At 55.3% G+C, this 17,977-nt stretch overlaps 1 protein-coding gene across 1 annotated transcript; it reads left to right on the top strand.

Moving 5' to 3' along the window:
* The first annotated feature begins 7,956 nt into the window (after positions 1-7,956).
* On the top strand, positions 7,957-16,901 carry ZFTA (zinc finger translocation associated). The gene is made up of 5 exons (XM_066360076.1): positions 7,957-8,704; positions 10,806-11,303; positions 11,812-12,204; positions 12,434-12,985; positions 13,180-16,901. Exons 1-5 carry the CDS (start codon positions 8,566-8,568, stop codon positions 13,641-13,643), a joined length of 2,046 nt encoding a protein of 681 aa, XP_066216173.1. The 5' UTR covers positions 7,957-8,565; the 3' UTR covers positions 13,644-16,901.
* Positions 16,902-17,977: the final 1,076 nt, after the last annotated feature.

Genomic DNA, 17,977 nt, shown 5'->3' on the forward strand with positions numbered 1-17,977 from the left:
GAGCCAGCGACATTGGGTCCAAGCTGGTGAGCTCTTTGCTCAAGCCAGATGAACCCGCGCTCAAGCTGGCGACCTCGGGGTCTCGAACCTGGGTCCTTCCTCATCCCAGTCCGACGCTCTATCCACTGCGCCACCACCTGGTCAGGCGAATTTATGATTCTTAATTGCACGTTTTTCTGAGCCGTTTGATATAATCTTACACTGTCCAACTCTACCCTGCCTGGGATCTGAATCATCCCTTTTGTCCGGTCTATTCATGCTGAAGATACAGCACATACAACAAGGCAATTTTGAGAGACAAGGGCTAGAGACAGAGAGAGACACAGAGAGAGGGACAGATGGGACAGGCAGGCAGGAAGGGAGAGAGATGAGAAGCATCAATTCTTCGTTGAGGCTTCTTAGTCTCTTTAGTTGTTCATTGATTGCTTTCTCATATGTGCCTTGACCGGGGGGCTCCAGCAGAGCAAGTGACCCCTTGTTCAAGCCAGTGACCTTGAACTTTAAGCCAGCGACCTTTGGGCTCAGGCCAGTGACCATGGGGTCATGTCTATGATCCAACACTCAAGCCAGTGACCCTGCACTCAAGCCAGATGAGCCCGTGCTCAAGCTGGGGACCTTGGGTTTTCAAACCTGGGTTCTCTGCATCCCAGTCCAATACTTTATCTATTGCTCCACTGCCTGGTCAGGCTCATATAACTTTTATTACAATATATATTTTTTTTTACAGAGACAGAGAGAGAGTCAGAGAGAGGGATAGACAGGAACGAAGAGATGAGAAGCATCAATCATTAGATTTTCGTTGCGCATTGTGACACCTTAGTTGTTCATTGATTGCTTTCTCATATGTGCCTTGACTGCGGGCCTTCAGCAGACCAAGTAACCCCTTGCTCGAGCCGGTGACCTTGGGTCCAAGCTGGTGAACTTTTGGCTCAAGCCAGATGAGCACACGCTCAAGCTGGCGATCTTGGGGTCTCGAACCTGGGTCCTCGGCATCCCAGTCTGACGCTCTATCCACTGCACCACCATCTGCTCAGGCTACAATATACTTTTATTTATTTATTTATTTATTTATTATTTTATTTATTTATTTTTTATAGTGACAGAGAGAGAGTCAGAGAGAGGGATAGATAAGGACAGACAGGAACGGAGAGAGATGAGAAGCATCAATCATTAGTTTTTTGTTGCGACACCTTAGTTGTTCATTGATTGCTTTCTCATATGTGCCTTGACCGTGGGCCTTCAGCAGATCGAGTAACCCCTTGCTTGAGCCAGCGACCTTGGGTCCAAGCTGGTGAGCTTTTTTTTTTTTCTCAAGCCAGATGAGCCCGCGCTCAAACTGGCAACCTCAGGGTCTCGAACCTGGGTCCTCCGCATCCCAATCTGATGCTCTATCCACTGCGCCACCACCTGGTCAGGCTACAATATACTTTTATAATTGTTCTATTTTATTATTGTTGTTGTTAATCTTTTTAAAAATTTTTTCCACTGATTTGAGAAAGAGAGAGGAAGAGAGAGAGCGAGAGTGAAGCATCAACTCATTGTCCCACTTAGCTGTTCCATTTAGTGTACACTTATTGATAGCTTCCCTTATGTGCCCTGACCAGTGATTGAACCTGAGACCTCAGGTCATTGGGATGATGCTTTCTCCATTGAGCCACCTGGCCAGGGCCTTTTTAATCTCTTAATGTGCCTAATTTAAATTAAACTTTATCATAGGTGTGTATGGATAGGAAAAAACATAGTATATATAAGGTTCAGTACTATCTGTGGTCTCAGGCATCTGCTTGTCATACTGGAACATACCCCCTGTGGATAAGGGAGGACTACACTAAGGAAATGGTTGATTGGCTATAACTTAAACCAGGGGTCGGGAACCTAAGACTCGCGAGCCAGATGTGGCTCTTTTGATGGCTGCATCTGGCTCGCAGACAAATCTTTAATAAAAAAAATAATAACGTTAAAAATATAAAACATCCTCATGTATTACAATCCATTCATTTCCTACCGCTCATGTTCATGGTTGCGGGTGGCTGGAGCCAATCACAGCTGTCCTCCGGGACAACACCAAATTTTTATTGGATAATGCGTGAGGTACATGGGTCGTTGTATGGCTCTCACGGAATTACATTTTAAAATATGTGGCATTCATGGCTCTCTCAGCCAAAAAGATTCCCGACCCCTGACTTAAACCCTAGTTGGCTGATTGTGATTGTTGGTCCTTAGGTTTCACTTTTGTAACTTGGGGGTATCAATAAGCTTAGATTTTGGTTTGCTTGGCAGGGGCTGCAGCATTGATGGTCTTATGGCCTCTTTAATTAAAGAAGTGAGGCCCTGGCCGGTTGGCTCAGTGGTAGAGCGTCGGCCTGGCATGCAGAAGTCCTGGGTTCGATTCCCAGCCAGGGCACACAGGAGAAGCGCCCATCTGCTTCTCCACCCCTCCCCCTCTCCTTCCTCTCTGTCTCTCTCTTCCCCTCCCGCAGCCGAGGCTCCATTGGAGCAAAGATGGCCCAGGCGCTGGGGATGGCTCCTTGGCCTCTGCCCCAGGCACTAGAGTGGCTCTGGTCACAACAGAGTGATGCCCCGGAGGGACAGAGCATCGCCCCCTGGTGGGCAGAGCGTCGCCCCCTGGTGGGCGTGCCGGGTGGATCCCGGTCGGGCGCATGCGGGAGTCTGTCTGACTGTCTCTCCCCGTTTCCAGCTTCAGAAAAAAAAAAAAAAAAGTGACACCTTTTATTTAACCCTAAAAACATGAAACTCATGGCACTATTTCTAAAAAAAATATTGATTTCTATTGTTTATAGATATGTAAGTATCAGACCTTTAGGGGAACGATAAGGACCAGCTTCAAGAAGGGTTCACTTGAGCAGGAGAGAGGAAATGGAGCAGAAAAGGCTTGCCTGGGAGCTTCAGCTGTCTCTGTGATATTTTATTTCTTAAAAAATGTTATGTAGCCTGACCAGATGGTGGTGCGGTGGATAGAGCATTGAACTGGGATGCGGAGGACCCAGGTTCGAGACCCCAAGGTCGCCAGCTTGAGTGCGGGCTCATCTGGTTTGAGGAAAAGCCCACCAGCTTGAACCCAAGGTTGCTGGCTCGAGCAAGGGGTTACTCGGTCTGCTGAAGGCCCGCGGTCAAGGCACATATGAGAAAGCAATCAATGAACAACTAAGGTGTCACAACAAAAAACTAATGATTGATGCTTCTCATCTCTCTCTCCGTTCCTGTCTGTCCCTGTCTATCCCTCTCTCTGACTCTCACTCTGTCTCTGTTAAAAAAAAAGTTATGTAGCAAGATGTCAAAATGTTTAGATTTGTTAAAACTGACAGGTATGACTATATATGTGTATACATATCATAGGTTTCTCTCTGTATGTTTGAAATATTTTATATGTAATTTAATAGTGTTTTTAAGTGTCAAGGATTTGGAGACTGGTAGGCTGGGGGTTGTCTTCTCTCCCACCCCACCCCCCAGAAAGTGAGAAGCAGGGGGCAGCAGACAGACTCCCGCATGTGCCTGACAGGGGGATCCACCCGGCATGCCACTAGGGGGCGATGCTCGGTCCATCTAGGGTGTTGCTCCTCTGCAACCGGAGCCATTCTAGCGCCTGAGGCAGAGGCCATGGAGCCGTCCTCAGCGCCCGGGCCAACTTTGCTCCCATGGAGCCTTGGCTGAGGGAGGGGAAGAGAGAAACAGAGAGAAAGAAGAGGGGAAAGGGTAGAGAAGCAGATGGGTGCTTCTCCTGTGTGCTCTGGCTGGGAATCGAACCCAGGACTTCCACACGCTGGGCTGATGCTCTACCGTTGAGCCAACTGGCCAGGGCCTTTTTTTTTTTTTTTGACAGAGACAGAAAGTCAGAGAGAGGGATAGAGACAGACAGGAAGGGAGACAGATGAGATAAATTCTTTGTTGTGGCTTCTTTAGTTGTTCATTGATTGCTTTCTCCTATGTGCCTTGATGGGGGGGGGGGCTACAGCAGAGTGAGTGACTCCTTGCTCAAGCCAGTGACCTTGGGCTTCAAGCCATCGACGTTTGGGCTCAAGCCAGCGACCATGGGATGATGTCTATGATCCCATGGCTCAACCCAGTGACCCCGCGTTCAAGCTGGTGAGCCCTGACTCAAGCCAGATGAGCCAAGCTTAAGCCTGTGACCTCGGGGTTTTGGACCTGGGTCCTATGTGTCCCAGTCTGATGCTCTATCCACTGTGCTACCTGCCTGGTCAGGGTTACTTTTGTTCTTAGAGTTTGGGTCTGCCCCTCTGGAGAATGCTGAAAGACTACTTTTCAGAACCAATTTTATAGATCTGAGACATACTGAAAAGTAGAATCCAGAATTTGTGGCATATTTGGGTCTAGTGAGGTTTTTGTATATACTATCCTAAAAACTTCCTTTAGGAACAATAGTCACAGTTCCTTCATTCTAGACACCAGTGAGGTCCTTCCTTTAATGAGACTGCCCAAGGAGCCACTCAGTAGTCAATGGCTCTGACTCTGCCCCAACAGACTCTGGCCCTTGCAGGGTGGGAACGCCCAGTCCGAGGAGCTCGTGGGGCCGGAGACACCAGACGGCGGATGAAGAATCCACGTCAGAGAATGAAGCGGAAGAGGCGAGGTGCAAAAATGAGAAGCCTTGGGTTTGATACAGACTTGAGTTTCCAGCTTCTGACCTTATTCTGTCTCCATCCCCAGATGTATTTTCGTTTTTATATCCCTGTCCCTCCAATTCAGATAATTTGGGAGTTAGCCTGGGCTACCTCTGATCCTGACATTCAATCAAGCATCACCACCTTTATATCCTACCCTCTTAATAGGGCTCAATCCAGGACCACAGCGAGCTGTCACAGGCCTTTGTTAGAAATTAGTTGAGAGGGTCCCCTCTTGGCTAGTGAGTTAAGAAAAGATGCTCCCTCTGGGCAGAAGCTGCTTTCAGGTACGTGTTTGGTTAACAGCCCCTTGGTGAGGTGTCCTTTCCTCCCGGCAGACCCCGGAGTGCAGGGCTCAGCTGGGGGCACAGGTGACATTTCAACCCCCTCGCCCTCTTTAGCGCCCCCTTGTGTGCAGTGAAGAATGCACCACGATGTGCTGTAGCCCTGCTCAAATCGGCTTCCTCTTCATCAGCTCTGCTGCAGCTGCCGTCAAGTCGTTCAAGACGGTGTGGACTGCTCCCCCAGTGTTCACAGTCTCCTCTCTCTTCCTCCCTCGAGTTCTCAGGGCTGCCTTCTGAATACTCTGAACACTGGCTTCCGGCACTACCCATGCCTCCGGGACAAATGGATTCTCAGTGTTGCACCCAAGGCCCTTGCCACCGCTCAATTCCATTTCCGGCTCTGTCTCTCCCACAGGAAGCCCTCCTGAACCCCAGTTCTCAGCCGCTGCCCAGAAAGCCCTTGCTGCTTTCTCCTCCTGGCAACAACTCCTGGTCTTTTAAGACTTGGCTAAAGGAATACCTTCCCTAGGAAGTCTTCCCAGTCGGTTGGCCTCTCCCTTAGCACTTACCACCCTGTATTGCCATCAATGCTGGCTAACCACTGGACACTGGGGCTAGTGCTTAGAGCCCATGAAACTTTTAGGGGCTCATGAAAACGTTTTAATTTATTTTGAAATCAGAAAACAAAAATGAACTTTAAGGGTCAAAGAAAATGTGGTCTTTTTCTCCCATCAGAAAAAATAAAGAGCCTGACCTGTGGTGGCGCAGTGGATAAAGCGTCGACCTGGAAATGCTGAGGTCGTCACCGGTTCGAAACCCTGGACTTGCCTGGTCAAGGCACATATGGGAGTTGATGCTTCCAGCTCCTCCCCCCTTCTCTCTCTCTGTCTCTCCTCTCTCTCTCTCTGTCTCTCCCTCTCCTCTCTAAAATGAATAAAAAAAGAAAAAGAAAAAAAAAGAAATTTGTTGGGCCCTCAAAATTTATTAAATCACTTTTCTTTTTTATAGAGGAAGATGCCCACGGAGGCAAAAGTACCCAGGGTCCATGAAAAGCATGATATAGCCCGGTTGTGGCTTCTTCCCCGCCTTCCACAGCAGACTCAGTAGACAGAGAACCCCTGGGAAGGGCGTAGGAAATGAACACCCCCAGGGCTGTGTTATGTTTTTTAAAAAAAATGTATTTCCCAGCCCAGTGCTAGGCACTCAAGGCTGGCTCAGTCCATGCTTTGTGAAGAAGTGGATTAAGAAATGAATGAATGGCCTGGCCTGTGGTGGCGCAGTGGATCAAGTCAACCTGGAATGCTGAGGTCTCCTGCTCAGAACTCCGGGCTTGCCTGGTCAAGGCACATATGAGAAGCAACTATGAGTTAATGCTCCCTACTCCCTCCCCTTCTCTCTCTCTCTCCTCTCTCTAAAATCAGTAACTAAAATCTAAAAAGAAATGAGCCCGACCAGGCTTGACTCTCCCTTCCTTCATCTGCAAAGCCAAGCTTCATCTTCACAGGGTGGCTACAAGGATCGGATGGTGAGTGGAAAAACGCTCCCAAACTGTGGTGCTTGGAGCCAGTCCTGAAGTTCTGCAGGATGTGGGCAAAGAGAGGAGCGCCAGAGGTTGTTAAAAATGGCTCCAGGTGGCTTTGATATCTTTCTTTCGGTAACAAATAAAATTACCCTATTTATGCACAGAAACTGGAAGGACATTTACCAAAGTGGCTCACAGTGGCCAGCCCTGAGGGTGTGTTACCTTTGTAATTAAAACAAAATAAAATTAAACAAAACAAAAACAAAGATAGGAAGCTCCTGCAGGCCAGATCTGTCTTACTTTCCCTTTGTGTCCCTGGACCTGGCACAAAGGGAGAGTGAAGGACAGAATGAGGGAAGGAATCCCCTGTCTCGTGACTGCATCTGGCATCCCATCAGTACCTGAGCCTCTGCTCCCAAGTGGGTAAGAGGAAGTGCAGCTTCACCCTGAGAGCAAGGCCAGCAGCAGAGTGCTGCAGGAGCCTCAGTTTACCCAAGGAGAAGTGCCTTGCAAACCATCAAGGGGACTGAGGAAGAGAGATGGAACATCCCCAACAGTGACAGACACCTTCAGGCACTTAAGAAATTTTAAGCCTGTGCCTCTTCACAAATATGTTGGCGATACACTTCCTGTGTTCCAAGTCATTTAATATTTCCCATGGCTTCCCGGAGGCTGGGATTGTTGCCTATTTATAAGCCGTGAATGCCTGTTAAGTCATAAACAATTACAACCTGATCTGTCTTGGTCATTGCTGTATTCCCAGTGCCTAAAACCATGCGGACACACAGTAGGTGTTGAGTGAGCGAACCAATCTGTCAACGGTGAATTTAACGGATTGTTGGGATCTCCCCAGCACAGAGGATAACCCACCTCTGGATAATAAGATCCTGCATGGCCTCCTGCACCCTGTCATTTGGACCTCTAGGAATCGCCTTTGTTGTGGGCGACCAACCACAGGCAAACCAAGCACCTGCTCCCCCAGTGGGTCCTCGCGGAAGGACCCCAGGCAGCCCCCCGCCCCATCTCTCTCCGCTTTCCCCGAGCTGGGGGTCTTGGGCATCCAGGGGTTCGCAGCCAGAGTTCACCCCAGCACTTCCCAGCCTTGGTGACGCGTGCCCCCAGGTGCCCGACACCCCGCCCGCGGTCAGCGTTCTTCGCCTCCTCCGGCCAGGAGAGGGGTCTGGGGCTCCGTGGAAGGGCCTCATCTGGCACCCCCGGGCCTGCGGGGGCAGCAGCCTGAGTCACGGCGGCGCACTCCCTCTCCTCCAGCTTCCATCCTGGGGCCCCCTCCACCTCGTAGAGTAGGGCCCCGGCGCAGCCGGCTCTTCCCGGGTCTCCTGTTCCTGGCCCGAGTCTCTGCACCCGCGGCCCGCGGACCCGCCCCGGCCCACTCCAGAGGAGCTTCGCCCGTCCGCCCCTCCAATGGAGAAGCCAGCACTCCCAGCGCTCCCGGGCGGCTCCCGCGGGAGGGGGCGCGGCCGCCCCCGCGGCTCCACCCTCTCCGCGGGGCCGCAGCCATCTGGGGCCCCTGCCAGTCGCGTCCGCTCCGGGGCCCGCGCCGAGCTTGCGCCGGAGGAGGCAGTCTCACCGGGCGACCCCCTGCAGGCGTCGGTGCGCTGAGATGCCCCGAGGGTGCAGTGGCCGCTAGCCGAGTCTGGGTGGAAGCGCGTCGCAGCGGACTCGGCGCCCCTTGCCAACTCGGTGACCCTTCAGGAGCCGGGACCGGAGCCCCGGAGGCGACGGTGGGGGCCCTCACGGGTGGCGAGGTCCGTTCTCCCAACCCCCGGGACGGGCACCGGCTGCGGAGCCTCTGCCCGGCTCGTCGCCTCCCGCCTCTCCCCCCCCACAGCCCCCCGCGAGCTGGCAGGAGGAAATAGCGCGCGGCCCCTTTAAATTTACCCAGGAGCCCTTAAAGGAGCCCCAGGGGCCCCCAGACAGGAATCCCCACCCCGGTCCAGCCCGCGCCGCCGAGCGAGCAGCCAGCCGTCCGTGCGGCCGGCTGCCCTGTGCATGCGCCCTGCGCCCCGGGGCCCCGCGCACCTAGAGCCCCGCGCGGGCCGCCACTGGCTCCGCGGCCCCGCGCCCCGCTGCCCCGGGGCCCCGCTCTGCAGAGCAGCGCATGGAGCCCAGCGGGGACCACCGGAGCCGGAGCAGCAGCGGCAGGGGCGGCCCCGGGCCAGCAGCGGCCTCGGCACGGGGCCGACGGCTGCCGCCCTCCGGATCGAGCGGTAGTGCGGAGCCCGAGGAGGACGACGGCGGTAAGGGCTGGGGCCGGCGACTCGGGTGGGGGCCCCGGCATGGGGGAAGGGAGGGCTGTGGCTCGGGGCTCCTGGCCCCTCTCCACCGCCGAACAAAGGGGGGGACGCGGGCAAGGCTGCTGGGGGCGCCACCTGGCGGGCGCAGATCGTGGCTGCAGGACCAGCGGGGGAGCCCCCCGCCCAGCTCCCGAGGTCGGTCCGTGGGGCTCCAGCGGATCCTGTCCCCTTTAAAGGGGCCCGCGGCCCCCGCCTTGGAGGCTCGGCCGGAGGGGCCCCAGAGGGCCTGGCCAGGCGCCGCCGGGCGCGCGCTCTAGGCTGCAGGACTTGCGGCCCCTTCCCCTTTCTCTTTCAGACTCCCAGGTGGTCTTGTCTCTTGAAAGTCTGCCCAGACTATGGGTCCATTTTTCGGGACTCCCCCCAGATGAGCGGGGCGGGAAACTCCGCTATGTTAAGTCGGGCTGCCCCTCTTCTCTTGCTTAGAGACAGGAGCCCTCTTTCTCCCCCCCACCCCCACCCCCGCCTTGTTCCCCCTAGGAAAGAGCACAGCTTGTGCCTCCGGGGCCCGCCCCTACCTTCCCCACCGCAGGCAATTTTAAGGGGACGGGCTCGCCCACAAAGGCTGACAACCCCTCCTGTCCGCGTGTTATCTCCTCCCGTCTTTTCCGAAAATTTTGCCACAATTTGTCAGATATAGCGGGATTAGCCAGTCCTCCCCACTGGCTCTCAAAGGAGAGTTTCTTCATTCTCCTGCTTTAGGTTAAAAGCCTTAAGACCCGTGAAGGTTCTGTCAGGGCTAGGGAGGCTGCCCTAACCTCTGGAGCTTCCCTCCCAGAAACTCCCCAGCCCCTTTTGTTTTTAAAAAATCTCAGCTCCTCCCCTTTTTTCGGCTCTTAAAGGGCCAGTCCATTTTAGACTAGCATAGATCCAGCGCTGAAAGGATGCTTCGAGACCAGCTAGCTATCCAGTGCCCTTGCAGACAAAGAGCTTAGGCCCAGAGAGCAACATGACCTATCAGAGGCCACAGAGCAAGTGAGCAGTGAAGTTGGGACTGGAACCCAGGTCTCTAACTCTGAAGCCTGTGCTTTTTCTTTGGAGCTATTTAAACAAAAACCACAGGGGTGACAGGAGCCTTCTCTGATCCTGTCTTTTGTTTCCTGGACCCTGAGATTCTCTGCTTGGATAACGATCACACCTGTCTATTCAGCTTAAGTAAAATTGGTTCCAAACTGTCGGGAGGGTGGGGGACTGCTCTGGATCCGTCTGTAAAAGGGAACACTGCTGGCTTAGTGGGCTCTGCCCTGGCTGCTCTGGTGCCCGCCCTCTGATTGCTGGGCAGTGGCCAGCTCCCTGCCAGAGCAAAAAAACAAATCCCCAGAAAGACTTAATGGGCTTCCATGGGTGGGGGCCACTCCCTGCCGCAGGATTTTCAGTAGCCACTCAGTGGCCCTTCTGCTGTCCCCTTTAAGAGTCTCTAGGAAAGTCAGGGTCCTAAGAAACACCTTTCCCTGGAGGTGCTACAGCTTTGTCACAGGGGTCCCTCCCGTGGCTGCCTGTATTTGGGGAATGGACAAGGCTCAGTACCCTTAAAGTGAGGCTCTCAGGAGGCTGTACTAGAAAAGGAAGAAGCTCTTTGGGTGGGGCCCTCCTGGCTCGGGCCTCATGCGGGTGGGTTCTCTGTGCAGCCCTGGATGCAGACAGATGCCCCCTTTGTTCTCGCCCGCTGCCCGCTCTGCTCCAGCTGTAACCGCCCTGGCCTGCTGTTCTCCTGGCTTGACTCCTACAGCTCTTGTCCAAGAGGGTGCCTTACAGAGCCGGCTGCCTGCTTGGTCTTCACCTTATTTTTTAAAAAGTCAGAGCTAGTCCCTCGCAGGCTCCTGCATCCTTTTGTTCTTGATCCTCTCTTAAAGGACCCTTGCTCTCCGTAAAGGGCCAATATTTTGACTCCCTGCTCTCCCACATCCCTTTTAGTGCTGTTGTCATCCCTTTTCTGCCCCCAGACGACCCCTCCCACCTCCCTTTCTCTGGCGACACGAATCAAAGCCCTGGCTTCTCTCCTTGGAAATCAGAGATTGAAAAACTGTCTCCCTTTCCCCCTCTTCAGGCAAAGATCTTCATCTGGACGGGGGTGCCTTGGGGTCCTGGGGGAGTGCCCCCCTGCCCTCTTCCAGGGCCAGGGGACAAGCGTCTTCAGGCAGAAAATACTCAGACCACTGTGAGGCTCGGGCTTCAAGGCCTGGAAAGAGCCGCATCCCTGGCCGTGACCACCGGCGATACTACCACGACCACTGGCGGCTGGAGTACCTAATGGACTTCAACCCTGCCCGGCATGGCATGGTGTGCATGGTGTGCGGCAGCTCCCTGGCCACGCTCAAGCTCAGCACCATCAAGCGGCACATCCGCCAAAAGCACCCCTACTCCCTGCATTGGAGTCCCCGGGAGAAGGAAGTCATCAGCAACAGCTGGGATGCCCACTTGGGTCTGGGGGCCTGCGGAGAGGCTGAGGGCCTTGGGACCCAGGGGGCTGAGGAGGAGGAGGAGGAGGACGATGAAGAGGAGGAGGAAGGGGCTAACCTTCAAGCTTGCCCATCCAAGGGCCCAGGTAATAAAGGACATGGAGAGGCAAAAGGCCTGGGTGGCAGCTGGGCCAAATGGGGACACCCTGGCTTTTCAGCCAACTAGCTGACTTCCTTTGGGTGGGGTCTGCTTGTTGCCTTTATTGTACAATACTGGGGGAGAGACGGTGGACAAGGGAGTCTGCAGCGTCCCAGACAGCTTTGATATTCTGTGGTTGGAGATAGATCAAGGGGAGTAGAGGCTGGAAGGGCAGGCAGGGGAAAGGCTGGGAACAGAGGGAGCTGGAAAGGCATGGTGGACAGGAAAGTCCAGAGAAGGGGCTAGAATCTGGGTCTGGGGGAGGGGGTGGGCTTAGGGGTTTCCGTGCAGGAGGATGGAGGACTTAGGACTTGAGGGGAGAAGAGGACAAAGGCTAGGGTAGGCCAGGGGCTCAGAGTCAGAGTAAGAGAGGCTGGTGGAGGACCTGGCTGCAGTGGAGGGGCTCCCCCAGAGAGCCAGCATCTCAGTGCCTTCCCTCCCTCCAACCCTTTCAGGCAAAGCCCCAACTGGCAGGGGCAGCAGGCGCCAGCGACGAGGGGGCCCAGTGGCACCCCGGGCTCGGGCTCGGCGTCAGCGCCTCTCGGCCTCCCGGAGGGCCGGGGGCAGCAGGGGGCTGGGGGCTCGGCGCCTGGAACGGAGACTGAAGGAGTCCCTGCAGAACTGGTTCCGAGCAGAGTGTCTCATGGACTATGACCCGCGGGGGAACCGGCTGGTGTGCATGGCCTGTGGCCGAGCACTGCCCAGCCTGCATTTGGACGACATCCGTGCCCACGTGCTGGAGGTGCACCCCAGCTCCCTGGGGCTCAGCGGCCCCCAGCGCAGCGCCCTGCTGCAGGCCTGGGGTGGCCCGCCCGAGACACTGTCTGAGTTCTCTCAGTCCCCACCAGGTGCGAGGCCCATCCCAGAGCCGAGACCCCTTCACAGAAGGGCTGCAAAGTGGGGTCTGTGGCTAAAACCGGGAGGGACTCATCCCCCCACCCTCCTCCCCACACTCACATTGGCTCGGGCCTCCAGCTTGGGGCTGGGGTGAGGAACGAGGGACCCCCTCCCCCGCTGCGTGGGCAAGGGCGATGCAGCCCGCAGGCTGAACCCTCTCCCTCACCCCTTCCCCAACAGACGATGACCTCGTCCCCCAGGACCTGACCAGAAAAAGCCGGGACTCGGCCCCCGCTGCTGGAGCCCCCTCCTCTCAGGATCTCAGCCCCCCAGACGTAAAGGAAGAGGCTGGCAGGGTCCCTGAGAGGCCTGGGCCGGCAGACGAGGAGGAAGAGATGGAGGAGGGCGAGAGGGTGGGGGTCCCGGGCCGCTGGCCGCGGGGCCGCGACCACCGCCGCCACTACCAGGAGCGCTGGCGACTGGAGTACCTCATGGAGCTGGACGGCGGCCGGCGCGGCCTGGTGTGCATGGTGTGCGGGGGCTCGCTGGCCTCGCTCAAGATGAGCACCATCAAGCGGCACATCCGCCAGCGCCACCCGGGCTCCACGCGCCTCAGCGGGCCTGTCAAGGCCCTCATCGCCCAGGAGTGGAGCGAGAAGGCCGCCCACCTGCTGGCCTGGGGGCTGCCCTGCCCCGAGTCTCCCAAGGACCCTGCCGCCCCCAGCACAGCCGCAGCCTCTGAGGAGGGGGGAGGGGACGAGGAGGAGAAGCCAGAGGAGGAAGAGTGGTGGGGTGAGCTGGTGGAGCGCCAGAGCAGGTGGCGAGGGAGAGGGGCCGGGCGCGCGTGGGCAGCAGCGGGCAGCGAGGCGGAAGGTGGAGAGAGCGGGGAGGATGGGAAAGCCGAGGCGGGGCTTATGAAGCGGAGACGCAGGACCCGGGTTTCTTTCCGCCCATCGGCTCCAATGCAGTCCTTTGTCCCTTCCCAGGCGATGCCCCGCTTTCCCCCGGGGAACCGTCGGAGCAGCCTGCGGAAGACGACGAAGACGACGAAGACGGTCAAGAGTCCGGGGGACTCGCCTTCCCGCCCCTGCCCCCGCCGCCGCCGCCGCCTCCGCCGCCGCCGCCGCCCCGCAGCCGAGAGCAGCGGCGGAACTACCAGCCGCGCTGGCGGGGCGAGTACCTGATGGACTACGACGGCAGCCGGCGCGGCCTGGTGTGCATGGTGTGCGGGGGCGCGCTGGCCACGCTCAAGGTCAGCACCATCAAGCGGCACATCCTGCAGGTGCACCCCTTTTCCATGGACTTCACGCCCGAGGAGCGCCAGACCATCCTGGAAGCCTACGAGGAGGCGGCCCTGCGCTGCTACGGCCACGAGGGCTTCGGAGCGCCCGCCCCGGCGCCGCGCGACGGCGGCGCGGACCTCAAGGCGGGCGCCGTGTGTCGGGCGTGAGGGGTGTCGCCGACTCCGGGCCGGGCGGGGCGACCCTGGGCCTAGGAGAGCGCCGCCGCCGCCCCCCGCTGGCCGGGCCGGGCGGAGACTGGGGATCGCTGGGGTGCCACGAGCTCCCGGAACCAGTTGGACCTCGGGCCCTGGCCGTCCCTCGCCGGGGCCTCACCTCCCCGAGGAGCCACGCGGCCTCCAGGCGTTTGCACCGGGCGCTCCCGGCCCCGGCCCGCGTCCGGCCCCGCCCGACCACACGATCCCGGGCCAGGCCGGGGTGGGGGTGCCGACTATCAGTATTAGGACTCCACGGCGGGGTGGCGGGCAGGCCAGGAAGGCCGCGCCGGCTCCTTCCCTGGCAGGGGGCCCGGCTTGGCAGCGCTGCACGCGGGCAGGCGAGGCGCCCGGCTGCCTTGGCCTTGCTTGTGTTCTCGGAGGTCTGGACTGCAGCGCAGGCCTGAACGGGAGGCGGGGATCGGGAGCCCGCCGGGCCGGGAAGGCGCGTCGGACCGCGGGCCGGCGGCGGCCCCGGGGCGGGGCGGAGCTGGGACGGGTCCTCGCCGGCTGCGCCCTATTCCCAGGAAAGTTCCGTGGGGACAGCATTGCGGGCGGGGCGCGCCCGCCAGACCAAGATCTTGTAAAGGGATTAGCACTTTTTCTTTGCTCCTCTCCTGCTCCGGATGCCTCCGTTCAGCCCTCAGCTCAGGCGCTGCTGCTTCTCTGAAGCGTCTCCATGGGTCCGAACCCGGGACACTGGCGGTCCTGGCGGTTGGCGGTATATTCCGGTTTCCTCCCAGTCCCTCTTTGTACGCGGGGTGGATGCGCCACCCGTTCTCAATCCCCAGGGCCTGGGGCCGGGCCTCAGCCTTCCTTTCTCTTCCCCGCGGTAGTGCTAGGCCCTGTGGGGCCGAGGAGGGGCCCCGCGATCTCCCAGGCAGGTCCGAGAGGGATGTGTAGATTTATTCTCCCGTGGAGAACAGGTGGCCCCGAGATCAGGCCCTTTTTGCTCTTTGTATTTTATTTTGAAACTGTATTTAATGCTTTTATATGAAAGGGGAGGGGCGGGAAGAGAGTTGTCCCAGTCACCCTTATGTGCAAATGTCTTATTTATTGTGCGTGTATCAGAGATAAGCTGTGAGGTGGTGGAGGAAGGACAGGAAGGAGAGAGAACAGAGGGGATGGGATCTCAACTAGCCCACACTCTCCAGGCCCTGGCGTCTGCTTTTCACATAGCCAGGCCGGTTCTTTGGGTCTTAAGGCCTGAGAGTGGGGAAGTCACGGGTGGGACTTGAGGGCTGGCCCTGGAGGGGGAGGAGCCCTGGCACCTGGGGCCAGGGGCTGCCTCTGTGGGTGGGAAAGCCGACAGCAAAGAGGAATACCTTCCTCTTATCCCCCGCCTGCCCAGGCCAGAGCCCAAGGTTCAAGTGCCTCAGGCCCAGTACGCTAGACTCTTCCTGATTTGGGAATTGGATTTTATACCACGGATTTTATAGCATTTTTATATAATTCAAGATGGTCAGAGTTGGAAAGACCTTGGAGATCAACTAGTATTGCCCTCACCTCTTTCACAGATAGGTAAAATGAAGCCCAGAAACTGAAATGACCATACAACCAGCTAGGAACCATCCAAAAACTAGAATACAAAAACCTTCCGACTCAGTTTCTTTGCACTACATGACACTGCCTCCCAATCTCTGGTAAGTTATACGAGTTGCCCACTAGGCCTGCCAAAGGGTGGTATGTGTTGGGTGCTGTAGGCCATCGGAGTGGTTAGTTGTGCCCTGCGGATGGCATCAAACTCCATACTTCCCTAGTATGAGTGCAAGACAGGTCTTGCCGCCACAGGCTAGAAGGTGGGGGCCGCAGCCTCCTCCATCGTATGTGAAGTGGTTTTGACAGCTGCCTGGCCGAAGGCCCCTCCAGTCCTGGCAGGGCAGAGGCTTGGGCATTGTGTCCGTTGCTGCTGGTGATGCCTCCAGGGAGTCAGGAAATACTGCATGGGCCCTCAGGTGACTGAAAAGTGAGTAACTAGTGTTTGAACCACTAGGGTTTTCAAGACAGTATTACAAGCTTGAGACCAGGGATTATGGATGGCACCAGGCTGGGCACTGCCATTCTTTTATTTTCCTTCACACAAATTGTTTTCAAGTCCAGAGTGAGTATTCTATCCCTTTTGCTATTTTGCTTGTTCAAAGACAGTAGGCATGTTGGGGCAACCTGTTATACCCAAGCCCACTGCTGAAGTTCAGGTATGCCAGGGCAGAGCTGGTTAGGAATGGTGTTTCCTCTTGATAGGCAGGAGCCTTTGGGAGGACAGGAGCAGATGGCTTCATGGCAGCCCAAGCACTACAGTGGTTCTCAAAGTGGCCACCGGACCAGCAGCATCGTATTAGGAACTTCATAGCAATGAAAAGTATTGGGCTCCACCTCAACTCACCAAATCTGAAACTGGGGTGGGCCCAGTGGTATATTGATAAGCCCTTTAATGGTTCACTAGTATGCTGAGCACCAGTGATCTAGGAAGTGCCACTGGAGTGATTCCTACTTTGACTGGAGCTCTGGCCTCATTGTTTGGTGGGTAGAGGGCCCTTATCTTCAGACGCACCTCCTAACCTTAGGAGTCTGATGTGAACAGGTGAAGTTTCTTCATGAATTGTTAATGGTATGCTTGCTATTATGGCCAATATGTAAATGTTACTCTGAATACATACTTATATACCATGTTAGTGACATTATTCGAACATTTGTATGCGTATTTGTGAAGTTTGCATCAGTTATTTTTTTTAATTTCAGCCTAAGTTTTCTAAGAGGTATGTTGAATAAATTTTAAAAATTCAGCTTAAGGGTCACAGCAGCCTTAGTTTGGGAGAAGAGCAAGTTGCAAGTGACAAGTTGTTTCAGCAAAGATCTGATGTATTTAGTTTCCATTTTCCATGGCAACCGACTCACTGAAGTTCATTGTAGCCATGTGTGACTTAGAAGCTGCTTCCTATTGCAGGCAGGGAACTCGCCTAGGTTGTGACTGAACTGGGGCAGCAGACCCCACTGGTCCCTTCCACTCATCTTCCTCTTAAGCTCACCTCTTAGAGGGGCCCTTTTCTTTCAGAAACCAAATGCACACTTTGCTTTACTATGGAAATTTCGCAATCTTGGGCATCAATACTAGTATCAACTGTTAGTTGCTTTTTAAGTCTCCAAAGTGGAGTGGGGATGGGGGCCAGTGGAAGCCTTGTTTGACTCTTACTTTACCTGAACTGTGTATAAAGAATAAAGTTAGAATGACACAACCGACTTTTTTTTAATTTTTATTAATACCACATCAATTTGCAGTTTTACAGGAACCACGATTCAAGCTCCTTAGGTGCTATTTTTTTGCTGCACGCACACACGCACACATTTTCATTAGTAAATTTTTCATCTATAGGTTTTTTTTCTTAAAAAAAAAAAAATTCCTGTGTGGCACAAAGATCTGTCCAATGATCTGAACACAGCACTAACAAAAGAGCCAAATGTGAAGGCATCCAGTGCAGAACGAGGTCCTTTGGAGGGGAAGCCCAAAAACATGATCAGTGCACTGACTTCTGGGAGGGCAGAGGGTGGGAATGGAGAATGCATTTTCTATACTATGACATGAAATCAGTTAAATTCAAAAGGAAAAGGGGCTAAGAAAATAAGAGAATGGAATAAGGCAAGGGTACCTTTTACCCATCTAAATTCCTAGGTGATTTTCCCAAAAGAGCAGGAAACTTCCTTCTGCTACCTTCTAGGTTGCGGTGCTTTGGGCGGTCAGAGATTGTAGCCCTTCCTTTCAAGTCACCAGCGCATATCCTCTCTGCACTGTCCTGAGTTCCAATGTGAAGGAGCTCACAGATGGCTTTCAGGTTTACTGAATGTCCACATTGGAAGGGGAGGAAGACACTTATCGGTCTCAGACGAGGGACCCAAGACTCCCGATTGCCCTTCATCTGCTGTCATGGCTGTTCTGTTGGCTTTAACGGTGTACAGAGTCCATCAACATCGTCTGACCCTTTACCTAAAGCTTCCTGGGAAACACTCTCAAAAGGAGCACACCCTGGGTCAGGTCAGGTGAAGGTGCTAGGACATTTCATGTGCCTAAGAATGGAAGGAACCCTCAAAATATAACACACGTCCAAAAGGTAGCCTCAAAATTAAAACTCCGTATGAACCACAAAATGCACTTCCCTACACTAATTTGTGGTCTTGACTATAGACACACACCATCTCCTCCCAAACCAGCTCCGCTGTGGTCCTCAGGGTAAAAAGATGAGCACAGGTTAAGATGTAGCCCGTGAAGGAGAAAACCGTAAGGAAAAGACAAAAGA

Source organism: Saccopteryx leptura, chromosome 1, assembly GCF_036850995.1.
Source record: "Saccopteryx leptura isolate mSacLep1 chromosome 1, mSacLep1_pri_phased_curated, whole genome shotgun sequence".
NCBI lineage: Eukaryota > Metazoa > Chordata > Mammalia > Chiroptera > Emballonuridae > Saccopteryx > Saccopteryx leptura.